Source organism: Capricornis sumatraensis, chromosome 13 (assembly GCF_032405125.1).
Source record: "Capricornis sumatraensis isolate serow.1 chromosome 13, serow.2, whole genome shotgun sequence".
NCBI lineage: Eukaryota > Metazoa > Chordata > Mammalia > Artiodactyla > Bovidae > Capricornis > Capricornis sumatraensis.
The window spans coordinates 2,800,326-2,825,793 of record NC_091081.1 but is presented as its reverse complement, the minus strand read 5'-3'; the positions used below and the strand labels follow the sequence as shown (position 1 = coordinate 2,825,793).

General features: G+C 42.0%; 1 protein-coding gene across 1 annotated transcript in view; it reads left to right on the top strand.

Moving 5' to 3' along the window:
• Positions 1–25,118, top strand: part of FILIP1 (filamin A interacting protein 1) — a 201,694-nt gene extending 176,576 nt beyond the window's left edge. The window contains exons 5-6 of the mRNA XM_068985182.1: positions 18,322–21,127; positions 24,912–25,118. Coding sequence (XP_068841283.1) covers positions 18,322–21,127; positions 24,912–25,118 — 3,013 coding nt within the window. The remainder of the gene's footprint in view (positions 1–18,321; positions 21,128–24,911) is intronic.
• Positions 25,119–25,468: the final 350 nt, after the last annotated feature.

Here is a 25,468-nt window from a genome sequence, read left to right as displayed (position 1 = left end):
AGTTTCTTCTTTTCTTCTTGAATTTCTATCAATGTGAAAACAGTTTGGAAGAACCCTCCTCAAAATTAAAAAACCAAAAAACCATAAACAACAACTAATTGGTTCAGTCTCTGTAATCTTACCTTAATCATGAATGCTGCTTTATGTAACTTTTACCAAAATAACTTGATAATCAAAACCCATTTATTCAGAACTGCAGCCCTACAACATGCACTAATCTTTATACTTAATTTATGCTGTTAAGACGATAGACAAGTTCTTAAAGCAAAAAGCATGAGTGAACATCAGGGAGGTAGGAAAACATTTATCTTTAACTATTTTCCCTTCATATTTTTCTCTATACCACAACATAATAGCTTATATTTATATAATAGAAAGTTATCTGAGGATTTAAAAATGCTCTGCAAGCATTTCATCATTAACTTTAAATTAATGTGACTAATTTATCTGGTATTATGCTTTTATTCTATAATAAAAATATAATTTAACACAAATGATATACATATTCTATGCATATCGGTTAGAAAAAATTGTACTGGAACTTCTAAGTTACCTAATGGCTTTTTGACTGAATACTCATGCAGACTCAGCAAAGAAAGAAGAAAGGAAACAAGGAAAAACAGAAAGAATGAAAGAAGAAAGAAAGGGAGGGAGGGAGGAAGAAAGGAAGAGGGAATAAAAGAGAGAAAACTGTTCTGAGGGTGATTGAAGATTTTGAGAACAATACGTAGATGTCACAGATACTCCTTGAAATTTGGCTGAATGTATTCACTGACTTTTGTGAGTGTGTGTGAATGGCCATAGTTTTTTTTTTTTTTCCATTTCAAAACACTTATAAGAAAGAAAGAAAAACAGGTGAACATTTTTTTCAAGACACAGTGATTCTTAAACTAATGGGTACTTGGCATTCTTTGGCACACTCTGTAGTGATTCATTTAGATAACACATAAATTAACCAGCACTTTGGTTGAAATGTGAATCCCCTCCTCTTGGCTGAATTGTAGATAAGGCTCCAGTGGGATCCCTGCTTATTTAAATTCCAGGGTGGGTTGAATAGAACAGTATGGCATTTAAGTAGTTTGAAAAATCCAGAGTGAGGCCCATTTGACATTTTATGCATGTCCTTTCTTTAACTTTTTCCTCCTCCTCCCCTTCGGTACTCTCCCCAGGGAGCTTCCCTCAGGGTGGAAAGTAATTCCCATTCACTGATTTTGCTTCTTAAGAGCTGCCTTCCCTGCCGGTCCCAGGCAGCTCCACCCCTTTTCTCAGACCAGAGTAAATCTGCACAATAATGAACCCTAGAGGGAAGAATGACATCACCAGTTAGTGGTCTCAGGCTGTTTTGCACAACAGTCACCTTTCATTGTTCTGATGACAGCACTGGAATGTGACGGGTAATCCCCTCTGGAGTAAGGGGCTGAGCTGCTGTTGAACAAACTTCAGTACCCCCTTAAAAAAAAAACAAAACAAAAAACAAAAACAAAAGCTACCATGCTTCCTAGTATTAAGGTAAGGAGGTCAAGATCTGTTTTGATTTAAGCAACTCTAGTTACTTTGGTCCATGCACGTTTCATTTGTTCATAGGCTTCCTTGGCAGTAAACTCATTTCTCAGTCTTGTGCAAAGAGCATCTTGGAAGCTGAGTTGGGACACTTCAAGAGCTGACAAGGGCTGTAAGGACTCCGCAACCTTTTCAACTTTCCACGACAGGTTTTACTGAGTGTGGACGGTGACAACCCTTGAAAATGACCAGCTTACTGTGACTTTCCTTGGTACCTCAGGCTCCTTGATTGGAAATGGGCAAGAAGCACCTTGTGGTATGAGGCGTGCTCCTGTTTTTCTATGGAGGGGAACAGTAATCTCACCCTACAGAAACTTGGGGAGTTTGTATAAGAATGGAAAAATCTCTTATTTTGCTGCCAGCAGTCCTACTAATGTGTTCTGAAGGCTTTTAACAAGCTTTCCATGTGCTATAAATGTCTTTCTAACTTATGATTTCTTGGGGAGCAAAAAACTAATCTGAGGTAAAAATATTATTTTCAAAGATTTTGTTGTTCTTGTTATGCGGATTTTCTGCAGATCTCTCTTTGCACATGTGGAGAGGCTTGCAAAAGTTGGCAATGAATTGGATTGCACAGTGATCTAAAGAAAGCTGTGTTTATGCTGAAACAGTGTGGCAGTGATAACAAGAATAACAAAGCAAACAGGAGGTTTTATTTTAAAGTCTAAATGGCATTAAAATTCGGACCGTGTTAAACAGTTGTGTAAAAAGTTCAGCTTTGGTAATTTTTCAAACTGCCAAAAAGCACTGTCTGAATTTAGCAGAGTGTATAAAAACAAATACTTGTGTTTAGCATTCAATAGGGCTAGAAGGTAGTGTCTTTCACAAAAAAAAAAAGAAAAGAAAAACCTTCATTTGGTCCTAATCATTCTTATAGCATGATTTCAGATCCATATGACCTGTTGTACAGAAATTTGAACAGAAGGGCAGATGGTATGGTTTTCATTTGTGTAGATTTAATTTTGTGTAAGATTGATTGTTAATGTTTTGTCTCTGTGTTTAAAGTGATGAAAATCTTGAATCCAACTGTGATGAAAATCTTCGGTTCACTGCATTGATCTGCCTGTATTCTTAATTCCATGTGACTGGATGAATTTCTGTTTGCTTGTAAGACTAAATATCCTTTCCACAACAGAAGGGCACGGCACATTTCTTTTTTTCTTGATCAACAATAGAATCAATACAAAAATTAAGTCTGAGTTTTGCAACTTTGTTTTGACTTATTATTTTTAAAATTAGCTTTAAAGTTAACTTGAAAACTGGATAAAGTAATTATTAGATATATGCTAAAATAAGTTTTAAAGTATTTAATGAAATTTCACATATGCTTATATTTAAAAACTTTAAAAAAGACTTTTGGATACAATGGCAATAAATTCCACTGGCATTTTCGAAAGGGAGAGGGTTATTTTTCTGAGTAAATAAATGCATGTGAATGCACTGCTATCAGTGATTTATGTACTTAAGTTGCTGCTTATTTCATGTCTATATTAAACAAACCTTATTTATGAAAATAGATTTACCCAAGAGACAGATGAATCGTATCTTAATAAAAGGCTTTGCCACAGGATATGTTTCTATATTGTGAGTTCCCATAATATATGAGCTTAAAATGTGACTTTTGCCCAGCAATCTATAAATACATGTACAGAGTAAAGTGGTAAAATGGGGTATGTGTGTACCCTTATGGATTATCTTCAACTTGTTTGAATAGTCTCAGGAAATCTGACTTCAGCTCCATCCCTCCCTGCATGTTCTAAGTGAACACAGGAGAGGCCTCTCTAGCCTGTGGGAGGACCCCTCATACTGAGGTTTCAGAGACCTCAAAACCCTCCCCACTGTCTGGCTTCCCTGGTAAATCACTCCCTTTAGCTTATTGTCTGAGGGTATTTCTTGTGATAAGGCACAGTGTTACCTAGAGGCGTGTGTGCTCAGTCGCTAAGTCCTGTCCAACTCTTTGCAACCCTGTGGACTGTAGCCGGCCAGGCTCCTCTGTCCATGGGCTTTCCCAGGCAAGAATTCTGGAGTGGGTTGCCATTTCCTTTCCCAGGGGATCTTCTCCATCCCAGGGTTGAACCTGAAGCTCCTGCATCTCCTGCATTGGCAGGCAGGTTCTTTACTACTGAGCCATCAGGAAAGCCTTGTTACCTAGAGGCCGCATCCCATAATTAGCTGTGATGCACCTTGGTGACATCTTCTTTGGGGATGGAATGGGTCTTTGGGTTAGGGTGAGGGGCCACTTGGAAGAAAGAGCTCAAGGCCACACAATTAAAGACAAATTTCTCTGCTTCATGGCTTTTTCTGTTCCTCCTGAAAATCTTTCAGTAAATGTAGGCACCTGGCTGACTCTTCATCAACATCAAAGGCAAAGAATGACATCTTCTTCCTACTGTTATCTGATCAACCTGAAGTTGTGTGAGTAGTATTTTGACCAAATTAGGAAATATGAAAACACAATAAATGATATTCTTATCTGGAGAATCCCATGGACAGAGGAGCTTGGTGAGCAACAGTCCATGGGGTCGCAAAAAGTAGGACATGACTGAGTGACTTACACACTAACACACTGTGGGTAGAAACTGCTCATCTGTGTCCACAAAGAAACAACAGCATTCTCAGGTTTCAAGAATGAGGTGATCTTTCTTGCATAGTAGAGGCACCCACCCCCAATAGCTCTGGAGAATTGGAGAGGTGGAGAGACAGGGAATACAGATTGGCAGTGAGTTTCAATTTAGCATTGTTGCTAATAGTATCTAACATTTATTATGCACTTATCCCTTTACATATAATAATTTATGTGATTCTGACAATGACCCTGTGCTCAGATACTATTATCCTGCTTTGATACAGAAGAAAACTGAAGAAGAAAGAAATTAAGAAACTTGATTAAATTAGGATGGTGCAGAGCGAGACGCAAACCAGATAGTTTGGCTCTAGAGCACGTACTCAGAACTACCACACTGAACAGAGGGTTAGCTCGGAAATGACAAGTGCCCCCCCAAAGGCATATATCCTCTGTCAGTGAAAATCATTGGCATGATTGGGAATTCTACAGAGTTAGATGAGTTATATACACAATTTCATATTTCTGATTTCCTATTTGGTCCTCTGTCAGCAGTTACCTATTTTTATTTTCCTGGACATTCCCATTCAGCTTTCAGTATTTGTGGTTTTTCACCTTTATCAACCAGAAACGTTCTAGCTCTAAAGAACTCACAGTGCAAAATGAAAAAGGGTAAAGAGCTAGGCTTCAGGAATTTTGCCTTGGGATCCCAGACAAGGCCTGTGCCCGCTGCCCAACCTGAGGGCAGGGACAGATGAGGCCCCTTTGTGTCTGGTCCGGGGGAGGTGGGGCACCACTCTGCCTTCCCGCTTCTTGCTTCAGCTCCCCATGCTTAGCTGTGTGCACCTGTGCTGACCTCGGCCATTCTTCCTGTTCCTCAGTTCTTCACGGACCCACTCTCCACCAGGGCTATCCGTGACTCCCCTCTTCTTAGATTTGTCCTGCGAGTCCAAGTTCTAGAGCTGTCTTCGGAGACATCATGCCTCATACAGTTGCGTGTTGGGGGTAGAGAAGGGAAGTGATCCTGAACTCTGCACCGTACATATTGTAAGATCTGTTCAAGATACAGTATAATATGCAAGGTTACAGAAAAACAAAACAAACCCAGCAGACTCAAACAGGATAATTTAATATCATTAAAATACACACATAAAGAGAGAATTAGTTACCAGGACCAGTCATTATCAGAACCCTCAAAAGTAACTATCTATAGGCAAGAGCTCTGAACAGGGACTGTGGCCCTTAGGAGAAGCTGCTGCTACTGCTGCTGCTAAGTCGCTTCAGTCGTGTCCAACTCTGTGCGACCCCATAGACGGCAGCCCACCAGGCTCCCCTGTCCCTGGGATTCTCCAGGCAAGAACACTGGAGTGGGTTGCCATTTCCTTCTTCAATGCATGAAAGTGAAAAGTGAAAGTGAAGATGCTCAGTTGTGTCCAACTCTTAGCAACCCCATGGACTGCAGCCTACCAGGCTCCTCCGTCCATGGGATTTTCCAGGCAAGAGTACTGGAGTGGGGTGCCATTGCCGTCTCCACTTAGGAGAAGAATGAAGCCAAATAGCCAAGACTCAAGAGGGAATTAATACATTCTCTGATCTCCTTTCAGTGTCTCCTTTTTTTTTTTTTTTTTTTTGGCCACATTGCAAGGCATGCAGGATCATAGTTCCCCAACCAGGGATCAAACATGTGCTCCCAGGATTGGGAGCTCAGAGTCCTAACCACTGGACTGCCAGGGAAGTCCTGGTGCCTCCTACTGACTAAAGCAAGCTTGAAGCTAGAAGGAGCTTATTAATACAATGCCTGTCTTACAAAAGGTAATGGGAAGTGTAGGATTTTATGTTATCAAGTAATATACAAATTAATAACTTGGTAATTTAGTAATTTTAATAATAGTTTGTTTTTTTTTTTCTTCTACAGCTGTATATAACATTGATCTTTTAAGTTAAGGTCCCTATTCAAAAATACTTTCTCCCAAGAGGTTTTTGAGCCCTAATTTGCATCCTTCACAAGTTTGTAAGAGAAAACTGTGCTTTTTTTTTTTTCACAGATGAAGCAAATTGATATCTAAAAGTGAACATTTCAAAAAGTCATATTTCTAGAAAAGACCTCAAAACTTGTCTTGCCCATCCTGAGTCAGTTGAGTTTTTCAAAAAGTTTGTCCTTGGCTCAAGTCAGTAAAGCACTGAGGTAAAGGGGGGGCAATCATCTTCCTAAGATTCCCGTGATACCATTAGATCAATCAGCTAGATTGTGATGCTCCTGGGGCCAGTGTGATCAAGGAAAGGCACTGTCATTTCTATCTTCACCTATATCAAAACGCGGGAAGAATCCCATCTCTTTCTACCTTAACCTTCACATTCTATCAGTTACCAAAACTAGACAACTCTGCTGCTGCTGCTGCTGCTAAGTCGCATCAGTCGTGTCTGACTCTGTGCGACCCCATAGACACCTGCCCACCAGGCTCCCCGTCCCTGGGATTCTTCAGGCAAGGACAATGGAGTGGGTTGCCATTTCCTTCTCCAATGCATGACAGTGAAAAGTGAAAGTGAAGTTGCTCGGTTGTCCAACTCTTAGCGACCCCATGGACTGCAGCCTACCAGGCTCCTCTGTCCATGGGATTTTCCAGGCAAGAGTACTGGAGTACTCTAGGACTGTAGGACCCTACATCCTAACTATTCCTATAATCTCCCTTTCTCATATTGCAGTGTTATCTTAGTTTTGTCTTTACTTTTCCTTTGGCTTGGGAAAATCTCAATACTTACACAACTGATTTCCCTGCGTCTAGTCTCTCCTTTCTGCAATCCATGTACCATGTTGTCATCAGACTATCCTAATATTGAAATTGTCTGTTATCACTGTTCTTAAAGTCCTTAGAGAAGTCTGTATAACCCTCAGGATGGTGCCTGACTCCTTAGGAGTCACATCCAAACTGTTTGATGATCTGACCTCCGTCTTCCGCAAGAGTCTCATCTCTTGACATTGTCCCACCTCCTACTGTGTGTAGTGAGGTACTGTTCTGAACTGAATTTCAGATGTTCTATTTTCTTGCATTTGCATGCTCTTTGCCCTTTACGGGGCATAGTGTTTTTTCCATTCTTCCTCAGAACGACCTTTGTTTATTCACTCATTGTACCAGTACTGGTTGAGCACCTACTGTGCATTAGGCGCTGTAGGAGAAGGGTTAGTGTTCAGCCCTGGACTCTGCTCTTATGGTGCTTTAGTTTTGTGCAGTGGTGGAAAGACAGTGTCTAAGTACACAAATAAAAGAACCAGATCCTTTCAGACAGGGCAAGTGCAGTAAAAGAAATAAACACGGAGTCCCGATGGAGTGTGGCCAGGAAAGCTGTTTTTGAAAGGCTAACTAGAGAAGGCCTCTCTGGGGAGGAAGTGTGAACCGAAACCTGAAGGATGAAACAGAAGAGGACCTGGGCTGATAGTGTGTGGCTGTGCAGGTGGCAGCTCCTGACCAAACAGTAATGGGGCCGAAATCTGGTCCTCATTTAGCATATCAAGCCAGGCCTGGTTCCCAAGGGAGGAGGGTGACCCTTAAGTAGTTCCCCCAAAGGGGCCATATGGGCTGCTCCTGCAGCAGGGGAATGGAAAAACAATTACAGGAACATGAACAATGACTTCCTCCAATTGCATCTCCACCGTTGCATGGAGGATCCTAAATTCTAGAGCATAAATGGTATTTCTTACAGAGCATTGCAATTTATTTTTTTATTCCAAGCACCTGATACATTGTTTTATGATGATAATGTTTTACAACCCATCTTTGTTGAATTATTGAGTGGATTAATGAATCCTAGCTATCTTCTGCGTGAGTCAGAGAGCTTTGTACCAGAATAAAGGAATAGGGAGCATGTTCTCAGTGATTCTCAAATATGGGCCTCCTGTTGGGCAGCAAACTAACAGGGGAAAAACAGTCGTTTCAATGGTTTGGGGCAAAAATAAATAATTTCCTAGACTTTGATTTCTACTGTTACTGAGAGTAATTTATTATACTAGTAATATAGTAAGTGATTTATTTCTGAATATAGCATTTGTAAATTTAAATTAGCATCTTACTAGATTTTCATGAAGAATAAACTTGAATTTTACAGTGGAGTCTGGTTGCTACCAAATGTTGGCAAGCACCGAGCGTGTGCTCACCTAGCAGGAGGAAATTTCACCATCTTCAAGAAGAAGAATTTGTTGTCAGCCATGAGCTTCCCGTGCCTTTCAGTTGCTGCCAGTTGTGGCTTTTAAAGATAGGTTGTGTGTGTGCTCAGTCGCTCACTCACGTCTGACTTTGTGAGCCCACGAACTGCAGCCCCCCAGTCTTCTCTGTCCATGGGATTATCCTAGCAAGAATACTAGAGTGGGTTGCCATTTCCTGCTCCGGAGGATCTTCCTGACGTATCTGAACCTGATCGAAGCCGCCTCTCCCGCATATCCTGTATTGGCTGGCAAATTCTTGACCACTGTGCCACCTGGAAAGCCCACCAAGCTACTTAGTTCTGTACTATGTAAAGCAAAGAAGAACTAAAGAGCCTCTTGATGAAAGTGAAAGAGGAGAATGAAAAAGTTGGCTTAAAGCTCAACATTCAGAAAACAAAGATATTGGTGTCCGATCCCATCACTTCAGGGCAAATTGATGGGGAAAGAGTGGAAACAGTGGAAACAGTGGCAGACTTTATTATTTTGGGCTCCAAAATCACTGCAGATGGTGACAGCAGCCATGAAATTAAAAAACGCTTACTCCTTGGAAGAAAAGTTATGACCCACCTAGACAGCATATTAAAAAGCAGAGACATTACTTTGCCAACAAATGTCTGTCTAGTCAAGGCTATGGTTTTTCCAGTGGTCATGTATGGATGTGAGAGTTGGACTGTGAAGAAAGCTGAGCGCTGAAGAATTGATGCTATTGAATGGTGTTGGGAAAGACTCTTGAGAATCTCTTGGACTTCAAGGAGATCCAACCAGTCCATCCTAAAAGAAATCAGTCCTGAATATTCATTGGAAGGACTGATGCTACACCTGAAACTCCAATACTTTGGCCACCTGATTTGAAGAACTGATTCATCTGAAAAGACCCTGATGCTGAGAATGATTGAAGGTGGAAGGAGAAGGGGACGACAGAGGATGAGATGGTTGGATGGCATCACCAACGCAATGGACATGGGTTTGAGTAAACTCTGGAGTTGGTGATGGACAGGGAGGCCTGGCGTGCTGCAGTGCATGGGGTCACAAGGACTCAGACACAACTGAGTGACTGAACTGAACTGAACTGATATGTTCTAGTTGGGGGGAAAATGCACGTGATTTAAGACTTAAACTGTAGGCAAGCTTGACTCCTAAGGTTCATTCATCTCTAATTGCTATCGTGCCCCTGCTGGTTTTAACCTGTGTTTTTCCTTGAAAGACAGACACATGCACAGGGAAAGGTGAAGAGCAAAAATGGTGGAAGGGAGGAAACAGTGAGCAGGGAAATTAGCATGGTCTGCAAGAGGAACAAACCTAGGGTGACTTCAGAGTTTCAAATGGGGTCTGATGGATTAAGATAGTGACAAGTGACAATGGAGGGACAACAGACAAAGAGAGAATTAGAATTGCTGGTCTGGAGCTAACGCTGACAAATCTGGAGGAATGGTTGAAAAAGTGGGAGTGCCAAGAAAGACGGAGAAAAAGATCTGTGAAATCTTACGTGGTTTACTTCCAAGGAAAAAAGTGAGAATGAATATAGTCCAGGGTGGCCCTGCGTCTTTAGGAGAGATTGACAATTGTTTCAGGGAAGGTGTTTATCTCAAAGATGGAAAAGCAGAAGTAGTCTTTTAAAAAATCTTTCATTTCCCCCCTTTCCTCCAAAACAATCTATTTTTCTACTCTAAATGGAAAGAAATAACAAATATCTGTGGAACAGTACAGAATGAGCTGCTTTTCCTGGCGTTAGTTTGAGTAAGTGTAAATGGATCCCAATAAGCAAGAAAAAGTCAGAGTCTTCAACAAGCTTACCTTAATAAACATAGAAATGAATGAAAAAATCACCCACAATCACAATAATAGGAGAGTCACGTGGTACTGTAAGGAAAGAGAAAATCTGACCAGTCTCCAAACTAGCTGAGACTTGGGTGGGCAAAGCTAAAGACTATATACAATAAGGGGTTAAATTTTATTATGAAAACTTCAAAAAACTTACAAAAATAGAAAGAATAATATAATGAACCCCCATGTACTTAACTTCAACAATTAATCAATTTATGAACAATCTGGTTTCATCTATCCTAACTCCCCTAGATTATTTTTCATGTGAATTCCAGACATATCATTTCATTTGTAAATATTTCAATATGTATTTCTAAAATATAAAGATTCTTTTGAAAATATTGTCAAGATCCTTTATCATACCTAAAATTTAATAATAATTCTTTAACATAATTTTTCTAATTATCTCATTTTTCAAAAAATTTGGATGAGAATTGAAACAGATTCAATTTCTTTTAATCCATAGTTTCAACTCCCACATTCTTTCTTCTTGGGATTTATTTATTGAAGAAACTAGGTTTTTTAACTGTATAGACTCTACATTTTGTATTTTCCTGATTGTATCATCATAATGTCATTTAGTATGTTTCTTGCCCCTGTGAAGCTCAATCTGACTCAGGTTCAATTTTTTGGTAAGAATATTTCTTGGGTGGAGGTCTATACATATGTACACAGTATCTGGCTATCTTGTAGGAAACATTGATGAGCCTTGCCTATGCCCATTATTTCATTGCAGATTGCAAAATGGCGGTATTTCATAATTACCTCTTTATGTATTCTACAATTATTCATTTATTAACTAAACTGTTTATATCAAGAAAAACAAAGGGCTTTAAAGTGGGAACAAGCTAGTATCTCACATCCAACATATGACGTGAAAAATATTGGCCCTACCTTACCTGTGTCCTGTGTCCAGTTGCCTGTTTCTCCTTCCTTCATAATCAAGATCTCAAATAATTTGTCTCAGGTACTTGTCTGTATTTTTTTTCCCAGCTAAGCTTTATTCTGTATTTTGCCCCTGAACTCCATGAAAACTGCTCAGGCAAAGAATTGTCGATATGCATACTGACATATCCAGTAGAAGGAGTTTTCTTTAAATTTGAATTTAAATGAAAACAATGGCCATTTTCCTATCTCTCATTTGATCCTTCCAGAGTATTGTGCTGTGGACATGTCCCCTTCCTGCCCTGTTGGTGTCTGCAAGCCCACTATTTCCTGGACTCCCTCCTAACTCTCTGGCCCTCCCTACTCAGCCTCTCCCATCGCGTTCCTTGATGTTTTCTCATCTCAATGTCTTTTTTCTGTCCTTGCTCCTCTTTCTCTCTGATGTCTCATACCTCTCATTCATCTCATCCTCTCTCATGACTTTAAATTTTTTTTTTAATATTCATTCATTTGGCTGTGCCAGGTCTTAGTTGCGGTTGTGGCATGCAAACAAACACTTAGTTGCAGCCTGTGGGATCTAGTTCCCTGACCAAGGATCGAACCCCAGACTCCTTGCACGGGGAGCTCAGAGTCTTAGCCACTGGGCCTCCAGGGATGTCCTTCTCTCATGGCTTTAGATTACACTGTCACTGGATACTCCCAGTCTGTATCTTTGGTCCAGATTTCTCTCCTGAACTCCAGGCTCCCAATAAGCATTTCACTTGTAGGTTCTCGACAACCTCAAAGTCAGTGTGCCTTTTTTGGAGCATCATGAGCTATCCCTCCAAGTCTGTTTCTCTTCTCCTAGCCTATATGTGATAAGCACTGACAGCAAACTAATAACCCTGTCCAGAAGGTGGGGAGTCTGTCCAAATTTCCCCCTCTCCATCCTCACTCAGTCTATCACCAAACCCTATAAACTCTGTCTCCTAAGAATCACTATGTGACCCTATTTCTCCTTTTTTTTTCCAATGACATGTCTTTAGTTCAGACTTCATTGTATTTCTCAGCTCCTTTTTTTGCAGCATCCTGATTTTCAGCTTCTCCAGAGCTGATGAACTTCCTCATATTTTGAATCCCAAGTTCAGATCCATCCTGCTAGCCCACAGAGGGCTTGGAGTGGCTTGTCCCTCCTTTCCAACCTCTTTTCTCCATACTGTTCCCACAGGTACCCGTCATTTCAGTTAAGCCATCTGTTATGTCTGTTTCCCAATTGTGTGCTTTTACCGTGCAGTTTCCACTAGACTCCTACTTTAGACTTAGCAGGCCACATACGGTATCTGCCTCTTCTTCTTAGTTATGTTTTACAAGCTTTTAAAAATGTAAGAACCATTCATCTGTAGATTATATTTTGTAGATCTGTAGTTTGAAGGTAGAGTTGACAAGATTTGTTGAAGAACTGAATGAGGATGCCTAGGACTCGAGGATGACTAGATTTGGGACCCAAACATCTGGGAGAATTTGGTTGTCGTTGACTGATGTGAGGAAGATGTGGTTGGAACAGGCACATGGGGAGGACTGGGAGCTCAGGAAGATGATGAAAAACAGCCCCGCAGGCTCATGGGTGCCCAGTGGTGACGTCCTTACTGCTGAATGGGTTGATGTCAGCAGCAGGGAGAGACTGAATGCATTTAAAGTGCTTTGTGCATTGACCTGTCCTTTAATTAATCACTGGGGTCACGTTTCCATTGACAAAATTCTGGATATAAACTGATATACTGGGTGATGAAACAGTTCAAGGAGGATCTTGACAATTCCAGAAAGATAGGCTAAATCAAATAAGACACAATTAACCTAAACAAACAGGCTTCCCAGGTGGCACTAGCAATAACAAATCCACCTGCCAATACAGGATACATAAGAAATGTGGGTTTGATCCCTGAAGGAGGGCATGGCAACCTACTCAATATTCTTGGCTGGAGAATCCGCAAGGACAGAGGAACCTGGGGGCTACAGTCAAAAGCGACTTAGCACGCACGCATGCACCCTAAACAGTCTTGCAAACTTCAGCTTTCCAAGCAGTACCTACTTGAGCAATAACATTATTGTTAAAAGCACTGTGGTCAGACAGATCTGGTCCAAAATCCCAATCTTACCTTCTTAGTCCTGTTCCCTTGATTAAGTCAAATAACTTCCCTGTTTATAACACAGTGTAGTAATGAGTAACCTTTGCTCAAAGGATTGTTATAAAAATGAAATCAACTAATAAAAACACTTAACACACAGCCAAGGATGTATTATAATAGATGCTTGGTAAATAAAATGTTTTATTATCAGAACACCTTTCTTCCTATCCCTTATTTTTTAAGGAATTAAGTATTAGCAAAAATTTGAGTTTGGGATGTGCTTTCAAGAGCCTCTTGAAATTTTAGAACTAATTTTAGAACTAAAGGTTTTCTAGTACTTGAAACATTATTTCCCCAGAACAAGTTTTCTTGTCATTCCAAACTCCATCTGAAAATCTTGGCTGCCTTCTCTTAATTTTTTCATATTCTGCTTTCACCTTTTTCTGCCTTAAGATTAATAACCTATTTTATGTTTTCTACCATATTTTAAGTCACTCTTTTATATTTGTTTACAATTTTCTCCCTTTATCTGACATCTTAGAAAACTTTCCAGGGCTTTTTCTTAATGTTTTTTTCTTCAGATATAATTTATATATTACAAAATTCACCAATTTTAATGAGACGTTTTGATGAGTCTTGACAAACGTGTACCTCATAAACAGAACAATTCAGCCTCTACTTTTAACATCTTCTTAGTGAAAATTATTGAATTTCTGGACATGTTTATAAATGACAAATTTGTAAGTTAAAAAAACACATAGTTTTATTGGGTATGGAAGAGAAATGAGGAATACATTTAAGAATAGTTATTAAGAAAGGCAAGAGAATTCTGAAGAATCTATTAGATTACTGTCTTCCTTTTGTCCTCTAAATAAGATAAAATGTTTGCAGAAAATTAAGAACTTGCCAAGAACAAATTTGATTTCAGAATAGTTAGTGCTCTGCTTGCAACTGCTGATGAGAATTAAGGCACTAATTCACTTTCTTAGTCTTGGTCTTCTGGCTTGTTTACTTTTAATGTTAATATGTTCAGAACCAGGGTATGGTTGAAGAAAGGCAAGACGGACACAAAAGAGAGCAGAGGGTGGTAGTAAGACCAGTGGGCACATAAAACGCCAAAATCCTCCTAATTTCCTCTTTCAATAATGTAATTACATGGAAATAGTGCCCTGTAATGTAGAGCAAATTAAGTGTTTAAAGCACAATGTGAAAGTGTAACTATTAGAAAATTGTTTGAAATAGAAACCTAACATGCCATAGTCGTTATGGTTTGTGACGTGCGCAATGATATGATAATACTTCTCAATGCTTGTTTAATGTAAAAAGGAGGATTTGTAGATATGGGAGAAGGAAAAAAAAAAAAAAAACCTGAAAACGCAATGCCAAAATTGACCGAAAGGGCAGGTCGGTGGAGACAAGCCCTCTCTTTCTTTGGTGCCCCTGTGTTATTCCGTGGGTCTCTCCTTGCACCTTTCTCTCCACTCCACTTTGTATTTGTTTACAGCTTTCTGCCTTTATCTGACATCTTAGAAAACTTCCCAGGGCTTTTTCTTAATGTTTTTTTCTTCAGATATAATTTGAAGAAAATTATATCTCCCCACCTCAGTCCCCTCTCCCCCTCTCTTGACATGTGTTCCCATAGCTCCTCCTCCTTCTTTTGCCCTTTATTTCTGGGCATTTCCCAAAGTTTTTTTTCTCCATCCTTTCCTTTTTCTCTCTGTGCATAGTTTCTCCTTTGGTGGTCATATTTGTTCCCATGTTTAAAGGACTGTCACTTCCCTTATTGAAATAAAAACCCAAGATCTACCATCTTAAAATTTTTCTTAAGTATACAATATAGTATTGTTAACTATTGTCTGGTATACTTTGCAAGTTAGCGTTGCTTCAACTCTCAATTTCTGCCAATACCCTTTCTCATCTCTTTTCCTGCTTCTATTACAGGCACTACTATTTGCAATTATTCAGACCTAAAGGACTGAAGTAATTTTTTCTGTCTCTCTCTTCCTGCCAGTGAGTGAGCAGTCCCGAAGTCCACATCATCTTTTGCAAAGTCTTCGCAGTTCATCCCATTCTTCCCATCCCCAACGCCCTACCTACAGACATTTGAATGCAGGTCTCTGTGCAGAGAGACTGTTGCCAGAGTGTCCTGACTGAGCCACACAAGTCAACAAGTCCTGGATCTAACCCTCAGCTACACCAACTGGGAAACTGGGCTTTGGGCGCCTGCAGAGAATGGGTTGTGTATTGCTGTTAGGTCCACTTTAAAAGATGAAAGTAAAAGTGAAAGTCACTCAGTGGTGTCCGACTCCTTGCAACCCGATGGACTATACAGTCCATGAAATTCTCCAGGCCAGAATACTGGAGTGGGTAGCCTTTCCCTTCTCCAGGGGATCCTCCCAACCCAGGGATTGAACCCAGGTCTCTTGCATTGTAGGCAGATTCTTGATCAGCTGAGCCACAAGGGAAGCCCTTAAAAGATGAGAATGGCTTAAAATGTGAAAGAAGAGGGAAGGAGAGAAAGTTTAATGGGCCTAGAAAAAGAGAAATAGTCACAGGTAAGAGGACCTGAAAAAATGTGGTTTTAGGGAGCCAAGATCTAAGGTTATGCCCTTGGCCCACAGAATTGTCTACTGAGCAGAAAACGCTATGCTTTTCTCTGGTTGAAACATCACTACCCCAGGTTTTACTATCAAAGTCAAGATAGTGATGTAAAAATACTTATAGATTAAACACAAAAAGCACTGAACAGACTTCCCACGTGGAGGAAACAGTGTACCCTCTAGTTCTTATGTTTGTTTTTGTGTTTTATTACATGCATGGGTTGAGTCTGTGTGTCAGTCACTTCACTATCTCAGTCTTCAGAACATCCTGTGAGGGAGGTATTAGTAGCCATTTCACCTTCCTTCACAGCCTAGAAAACATAGGGTCGAGTGTGTCAGTTGAGCCAGGATTCAGATACAGTTGTTTCTGACCCCAAAGCCTATGTTTTAGCCATTCCAGCTCTCTGCCTCTAATAGCACAGAGGCGTAAGATTCTTCAACAACTATCTTTAGAAATTTCAACACTTTAAGCCTTAAATTTGAGAATAGTGATATTTTAAAGGAATTTGTCTCTAACAATCTAGTTAGGTCAAGGGATTTGAAAATATCCCCTGAAGTCTCTCATTCTACAGTAAGGTGACATTTCAGTTGTTTTGACGCCAAGTAAAAAGATAAGATAATCAATAAAATGCCCTTTTACACATGTAAGAACCACAATTAGTGATGCCATTACAGTATTACTCATTCAACTCATGGATTTGAAAATAATATTTTTGTCTTATTTTATAAATAAAGCCATAATGAGTATGGAAGTTACCCATTTCAGTTAATAGATGTTTAGATACAGCGGTATATTTTACAGAAATAAATTCTATGAAAAAAACTTAATGACATCAGCTGAGCTATTTCTATAGTAACTATCTGACACTGGGTTTGATTATAGTTACTCTGTGTATGTTCAATCATTTCTTGCACAGTCCAATATGACACTATTAACTTCTGTTAGCTGTTATCAGCTGTCAGATTAGCTGTTATCCAAGTAAATCTAATCTAATCCAAGTTCATCTAATTATGAAATAAATCTTTCATAATAAATAAAGTTCAAAATATATTGAAAGAAAAAAATGTACTTACAACAAATACATCAGTGGTTGTTTATAACTTGCTTCTCATATAAGCATAAATCACTAAATGCATTCTTAGACTACATATGGTAAATATTATATTAACTTTGTTTTATGGATAATTGAAAAGAACTGTTAAAAATTGGTGTAAGCTAACTGACAACCACAAGTACTGTAAATATACTTTGGTCTACTTATATTTCTACTTTTTAAAGCTATACATTAACATTAAAATCTATACATTAAACCATAACCCTGGAGAAGGAAATGGCAACCCACTCCAGTATTCTTGCCTGCGAAATCCCATGGACAGAGGAGCCAGGCGTGCTACAGTACTGTAGTCTATGGGGTTGCAAAGAGTCAGACACAACTAAACACCACCACCACCATAGAGAAAATGCATTTCATGCATATACAACAGTAATTCCTGTCACTGCCACATCTTTTTGGATTGATAGGAATTTGTGTTTCCTCCCTACCTAGCTCTCAATCTAAAAGGAAATGTTTAAATCAGAAAACAGAGACAAGATGCTGTGCCAGCCCTGGTGTTAACTAAAGTCAGTTATGTAGCTTGGCTCTCTATCAGAAAGCTCGTCTTGCCCTGTTCCTGTCCGGTGATAGTTGCATACAATACAAGGAAACCCAAAGCACCTTCTTTTCTGAGCCTTCCCTTTCAGTTAAAGTAAATTTCTCTTTTGAAGTCTTACGATGCAAGGTGAAGAGCAAGTATCCTGGGCTGTACCGCCTGAGACCCCAGACCCGTTCCCTTCTGACTGACTGGGCTGGTCCCGTCTCATCTTCCTTGGGATGACAGTGGCAGTACCTGCCTCAGAGGCTTGCCATGAGGATAAATAAAGACTAGTGCCTAGAACACAGAAAATTCTACATAAATAGTCATTATTATTGCAAAACCTAAATTTTACTCCATCCTTATATTATAGAAGTATAGCATATATGTAGAAAGGTACTCATCAGGGTTCAACTTACTGAAATTTCAGAAGCTGAATAATTCTGTGTAAAAGGCACACAGATTATGGAACAGAACCTAGGGAAAAGCCCTCTCCAGGCACTCTTCTAGTTGCTACCCCTCACTATGGGTAAGTTTATGGCTATATGTTAAACCTTCATATTTCAGTAATTGACAGGGGATTTATTACAATAACATTTATTTTTGGTTCATATCTAAGACAATCTTATTGCTGATTAATCTTTCAATGGGCTTCCCAGGTGGTGCTAGTGGTAAAGAACCTGCCTGCCAGTGCAGAAGACCTAAGAGACGTGGGTTGGATCCCTGGGTTGGGAAGATCCCCTGGAGGAGGTCATGGTGACACACTCCAGTATTCTTGCCTGGAGAATCCCATGGACAGAGGAGCTAGGTGGGCTACAGTCCATAGGGTCACAAAGAGTTGGACATGACTGAAGAGACTTAGCATGCACGCAATCTTCTAATATGTATAAAAACATATCATAAACAAAATATCATGTAATAAAATAGGATATTTTAATATATTTTGTTTTCTAGGTTGAAAAAACTCCTTGAACAGGAAAAAGCTTACCAAGCCCGCAAAGAAAAGGAAAACGCTAAGCGGCTCAACAAACTGAGAGATGAGCTTGTGAAACTCAAGTCCTTTGCACTCATGCTTGTGGATGAAAGGCAGATGCATATCGAGCAACTTGGCCTGCAGAGCCAGAAAGTACAGGACCTGACTCAGAAACTGAGGGAAGAGGAAGAAAAGCTCAAAGCCATCACTTCCAAGTCCAAAGAAGACAGGCAGAAATTGCTCAAGCTGGAAGTGGACTTCGAACACAAGGCATCAAGGTTTTCCCAGGAGCATGAAGAGATGAATGCTAAGTTGGCCAGTCAGGAGTCCCACAACAGACAACTCAGACTCAAGCTGGTTGGCCTGACTCAGAGAATCGAGGAGTTGGAAGAGACCAACAAAAGCCTTCAGAAGGCAGAAGAAGAGCTTCAGGAACTAAGAGATAAGATTGCCAAAGGGGAATGCGGCAACTCCAGCCTCATGGCAGAAGTGGAAAATCTACGGAAGCGCGTGCTTGAGATGGAGGGTAAAGACGAAGAGATCACGAAAACCGAGTCCCAGTGCCGGGAACTGAGGAAGAAACTGCAGGAGGAGGAACACCATAGCCGGGAGCTCAAACTTGAAGTTGAGAAGTTACAGAAGAGAATGTCGGAACTGGAGAAATTGGAAGAAGCGTTTAGCAAGAGTAAATCCGAGTGCACCCAGCTGCACTTGAATCTGGAGAAAGAGAAGAATTTAACCAAGGACCTGCTCAACGAATTGGAGGTGGTCAAGAGTCGGGTTAAAGAACTGGAATGTTCTGAAAGTCGATTGGAAAAGGCTGAATTAAGCCTCAAAGACGATCTTACGAAGTTGAAGTCCTTTACCGTGATGCTGGTGGATGAAAGGAAAAATATGATGGAAAAAATAAAGCAAGAGGAGAAAAAAGTGGATGGACTCAACAAAAATTTTAAGGTGGAGCAAGGAAAGGTTATGGACGTCACGGAAAAACTCATCGAAGAAAGTAAGAAGCTTTTAAAGCTGAAATCTGAAATGGAGGAAAAGGTGTACAATTTAACGAAAGAGAGAGATGAGTTAATAGGCAAACTGAAAAGTGAAGAAGAAAAATCCTCTGAATTAAGCTGCAGTGTGGACTTATTAAAGAAGAGACTTGATGGAATAGAGGAAGTGGAGAGGGAAATAACAAGAGGAAGGTCTCGAAAAGGACCTGAGCTCACCTGCCCCGAAGATAACAAAATTAAGGAGCTAACACTGGAAATTGAGAGACTGAAGAACCGTCTCCAGCAGCTGGAGGTGGTGGAAGGGGACTTGATGAAGACGGAAGATGAGTATGACCAGCTGGAGCAGAAATTTAGAACCGAGCAGGATAAGGCCAATTTCCTCTCTCAGCAACTGGAGGAGATCAAACACCAAATCGCCAAGAACAAAGCCATAGAGAAAGGCGAGGCCGTGAGCCAAGAAGCTGAGCTGAGACACAGATTTCGGCTGGAAGAAGCCAAAAGTCGTGACTTAAAAGCTGAGGTCCAAGCTCTTAAAGAGAAGATTCACGAACTGATGAACAAAGAAGATCAGCTTTCTCAGCTCCAAGTGGATTACTCTGTCCTTCAACAGAGGTTTATGGAAGAAGAAAATAAGAACAAAAGCATGGGCCAGGAGGTCCTCCATCTGACCAAAGAGCTGGAGCTGTCCAAGCGGTACAGCCGCGCCCTGCGCCCCAGCGTCAACGGGCGCAGGATGGTGGACGTTCCCGTGACATCCACGGGCGTGCAGACGGATGCCCTAGGCAGTGAGGCGGCGGAGGAGGACACACCGGCCGTGTTCATTCGGAAATCCTTTCAGGAGGAAAACCACATCATGAGCAACCTTCGCCAGGTAGGACTGAAGAAGCCTCTGGAACGTTCGTCGGTTCTCGACAGGTATCCGCCCGCGGCCAACGAGCTCACCATGAGGAAGTCCTGGATCCCGTGGATGAGGAAGAGGGAGAACGGGCCCCCGGTGGCTCCGGAGAAGGGGCCCCGAGCCAGTGCCAGCCCAGGGCACCCGGGAGAGCTGGTCCTCTCGCCCAAGCAGGGCCAGCCGCTGCACATTCGCGTGACCCCGGACCACGAGAACAGCACCGCCACTCTGGAGATCACCAGCCCCACGGCAGAAGAGTTCTTCTCGAGCACCACCGTCATCCCCACCCTGGGCAATCAGAAGCCGAGGATCACCATCATCCCCTCCCCAAACGTCCTGTCTCAGAAGCAGAAAGGCGCAGACACTACCCTCGGCCCGGAGCGAGCCATGTCTCCAGTCACCATCACCACGTTTTCCAGGGAGAAGACCCCAGAGGGCGGGAGGGGGGCGTTTGCCGACCGGCCCACGTCCCCTATCCAGATCATGACCGTGTCCACGTCGGCGGCCCCCACAGACATCAATGTCCCTCCCGAATCCCAGGAAATGCCCGTGGGAAGGACGGTCCTCAAGGTCACCCCGGAGAAGCAGCCTGGACCAACCCCAGTCCGCAAATACAACGCCAACGCCAATATCATAACCACGGAAGACAACAAAATCCACATCCACCTAGGCTCTCAGTTTAAGCGAGGCCCGGGGACTTCGGCTGAAGGGGCGAGTCCGGTGATCACTGTCAGACCAGTCAACGTGACGGCCGAGAAGGAGGTGTCCACTGGCACCGTCCTTCGCTCGCCCAGGAACCACCTCTCGCCACGCCCTGGTGCGAGCAAAGTGACCAGCACCATCACCATTACCCCGGTCACGACTTCATCAGCCAGAGGAACCCAGTCAGTGGTGAGTAGGGTGTGGCGGGGGGCGGTCCTGTTTCAGGCCTCTGCGGGGGTCAAGCGGGGAAGTGAAGGCAGAATAACCCAGTGCCCAAAAGGGAACCAAAGCACATGTCTCTCCTCCGCTGGAACCCACTACCAGATGTTTCCCAAGAGACTGTCTACACCAAGAAATGAGAACAAAAAGGAACCTCCTGTTTTATTAATTTGAGCTAATTATGAGGGATAACTTCTTTTTTTCACTTAAATCATGTTGACTCCGAAACCCTTTTGCAAAGATGGCCTCTTACCACCTCAGCCTATGCTAATAATAAGGTTGAGAATTTGATTTTTAATGTTTAAAGTATTTTTAAAAATGGAGGCTGGAAGAAACTGGCCAATGTGCAAAAAAATGAAAGCTATTCCTGGGTTATATTTTTAGAACTTGAGACATTTGATATTCATTTATGTATGGCCATAGTCATACTTTACTTGAAAATTAAGATTAAAAGATTATGCTATCAAAAAATTTTTGTAAATTAAAAAGAAGTGAATTTATATGTCTAAACACTGTATTTTATTAATAGTACAGTGCAGAGAGCAGGTGCTTGATAAATATTTAGTTAAAACCAGCTGGAAGGCTAAATGGATTATAGGAAAGCATGTCCAAAGTATAAAGGCCAGAACTTAAAAATAAATTCTGTTTTTCAAAACACCTCCAGTGATTTTCTTCATTTATTGGGAACAATTGGTAGATGAAATTATAGAAGATTGTGTATTATTTAGATATAAGTTTAAGCTAATAGACTAGAAATTGTGATCCCTAATTTCTGAGCAAGTTCTGCAGCAGATATTAGAAAGTCTTAAAAAGACAGGAAGCTTATTATTTAAGTATAGAAACTGTGGCTTATTTGCCTGTATGTTCACTATAATTTACTTTAATTCTCTGTGCACAAGCATAGGCCAGAACAGGCTTCAAAGAGTGAAGTACTTATGAACTGCTTTGTTGGTTAGGCTATTTGTTATTGGCTCTACAGGAGCTAAATATCATTCAGAACTGCTCACCCTTCTCAAATGGTTCAATACTGTTTTTTTAAACAACACAGCATTGCTTGGATTTTTTTTATAAAAGTTAGCAGAGGTGTAATTGTTGTGATTTAGAGCAAAGTTTCTGCTAGAACATGTTATTCCCATTTTAAGGGTCAGATTGAAACAGCCCTCCTTTCTGGAATAACATTTTGGATTACCGATTAAAGCCCATATGCAAGTAGGACTTTAAAACAACTAAGATTTCTAAGGCCTAAATGCTGGCCCACGTACTTTAGGTAGATCACCTTCCATAAAATCAAGGTCAACAAGAAGTTTGGGATGAATAGTGTGACTAGATCATTTGTGCAATTTTAGCTGCACTCCAGGCACCAGGTTGGGTGCTGACTGTAGAGAGGACTGTTGAAGTTCTTGGCTTAGTGGGAGAGGCAGGATTGGAACCCACCTAGTGGTTCTGTGAGGGCATGGTGTACAAAGGAACCAGCGGAGAAGTCTTCCCCGGGGGCAGAGCTGTTCACAGATACGGAGAGAGGGCGGCATGTGCACAGGGTGGGCAGTGTGGGGAGATGTCGCGTGGGAGACAGTGAGCAGTCCCTTTGGGCTGCAGCGGTCGGACCTGGGGACACTGTGCAGGAGCAGAAGAGGAGGTGCACGCCGGGATCAGATGCTGAAGACGCGTGTGTCTCATCAGGGAACTGACATTTAATCTCAGAGAGGAGGCAAAGGGAGCCACAAACAGGGTAGTGGTTTTTAAAATGACATTATTTCTGTTTTAGATATGTTTATAAACCAATTTAAAGGATCAGCTGGAGGAAGCAGCGGCTGAGGGAAGAGAGATGGTTGCAGTTCTCTAGGCTGGAGATGTACGCTTGAACTGTGGGAGTGAAAATGAGGATGTGCATATGTGCATGCTTAGGCATGTCCGACTCTTTGCGACCCATTGGACTGCAGCCTTCCAGACTCCTCTGTCGATGGGATTTTCCAGGCAAGAATACTGAAGAGGGTTGCCACAGAGATATACTGAAGACAAAATTGAAGATTTCATGACAGTGAGTTCAGAAGGTAGCTCGGAGGTTTCTGGCTTGGCCATAGGGGTGGATAAAACGAGAAACCCGGGGGGTTACTGTTTAGGTAAGAAGATAAATAACGTTTGGGGCATGTTATCATTGAGATGCCTCAGGGACCCTGGAAATGTCTAGCATGTGGTTAGAAATCTGGATCTGCATTTAAGAAGAGCCCTGTTATGTGAGAGTTGATGTGAGAGTTGGACCATGAAGAAAGCTGAGCACCGAAGAATTGATGCTTTTGAACTGTGGTGCTGGAGAAGATTCTTGAGAGTCCCTTGGACTGCGAGAAGATTAAACCAGTCAATCCTAAAGGAGATCAGTCCTGAATATTCATTGGAAGGACCGATGCTGAAGCTGAAGCTCCAATACTTTGGCCACCTGATGCAAAGAACTGACTCATTGGAAAAGACACTGATGCTGGGACAGCTTGAAGGCAGGAGAAGGGGATGACAGAGAATGAGATGGTTGGGTAGCATCACCGACGTGATGGACATAAGTTTGATCAAGCTTTGGGAGTTGGTGATGGACAGGGAAGCCTGGTGTGCTGCAGTCCACGGGGTCACAAAGAGTTGGACATGACTGAGTGACTGAACTGAACTGAACTGATGGCCCAAGGTTCAGGGTCTCAGACACATGTGGGTGACAACTCAGGTAATTTTCAGGGTGAGTGTGGAAAATGAGAAGAGGACTGAGGGTGGAGCATGGTGATACCCACATTTAGAAGGCAGGCAAGCTGGAACTGGCAGCCATTTGGGAATGAAAAGGAGTAAGAGACAAGAGGGCAATGGGTGAGACCCAAGTGAGATATCACAGCAGGAGAGTTTTAGGGACTCCTTCAAGAAGGAATCATCTCCTGTGTTGTTGGAAGAGGGTGTTTGCTGTGACCTGTGTGTTCTCATGGCAGAACTTTGTTCGCCTTTGCCCTGCTTCATCTGCACTCCAAGGCAAAATTTGCCTGTTCATCCAGGTATCTCTTGACTTCTACTTTTGCATTCCAATCTCCTATGATGAAAAGGACATCTCTTTTTGGTGCTAGTTCTAGAAGGCTTGTAGGTCTTCACAGAACCTGTTAACTTCAGCTTCTTCGGCATTAGTGGTTGAGGCATAGACTTGGATTACCGTGGTGTTGAATGGTTAGCTTTGGAAACGAACCGAGATCACTGTGTTGTTTCAAGAAGGAGGGTGTAGGGAGATCCCCTGGTGGTCCAGTGGTTAGGACGCCACGGCCCCGCTGCAGAGGGCACGGGGTCTGATTCACGGTCAGGGAACTTAGATCTAGCATGCCCTGCCACAAGGCCATAAAAACAAAACGGAGGATGTGGTCAACAGTGACAAAAAAGAGGAGTTGGCCTCAGTAGGAAGCGAAAGGAGAGCTGCTTCATCTAAAGAAAGTGGAGGTGGTTTGGGGACAGGAGGGATACAAAGGCAGGTGTATGCAGGTGGCCTGTAGTTTTTCTGCGAAACAGGAGTGAAGGTTGGGGGCTTGAGAACAGAAAGACACTGGGCATAGACGTTCAGGGAGAGGGAAAAGGTGAAAGTGGGCTAGACCGCAAGCAACTCCGACTTTCTAACAACAATCTTCCTGGGGCGGGCTCATTTGTGGGTGATCCTGTGGTATGCTTATGTTCACATGATGGCATTTCCAGGGGGAGACTCACCAACGTGGCCCTTGGGTCTCTATCTTTTCTTCTCTTGCAGTCAGGACAAGACGGGTCAGCCCAGCGGCCTACACCCACCCGCATTCCTATGTCAAAAGGTATGAAAGCAGGAAAGCCAGTAGTGGCAGCCCCAGGAGCAGGAAATCTGACCAAATTCGAGCCTCGAGCTGAGACTCAGTCTATGAAAATAGAGCTGAAGAAATCTGCAGCCAGCAGCGCTACCTCTCCTGGAGGGGGGAAGGGCTGAGGGCAGTGGCGGAGGGGGTAGGTCGAGCAGATGCTACTGCTGCTGTCTGTCCCTGCCCACTCGCTGTGTGTACTAACTGGAGTTTTCGATATCTTGTTCATAAAATAATCAACTAATAGCCATGTGTCTTTCCTATTTTGTGGATTTGTTTTGAGGCCGGGACATAGAACTCACTAGCAAAACTACTGTACGTTACATGCTTGGCAGAGAATGCTGGGCCTGAGGCAGGGCCTGACCTCTAGAGCCATTTTTGCTTCGAGAAAGTAGACTCATCAGTTGAACCAGTAAGATTGGGGAGGCTTGGGGTGGGGGAGCTGAATCACCACCTCTCCAAAGCTGCTGGCTTATTT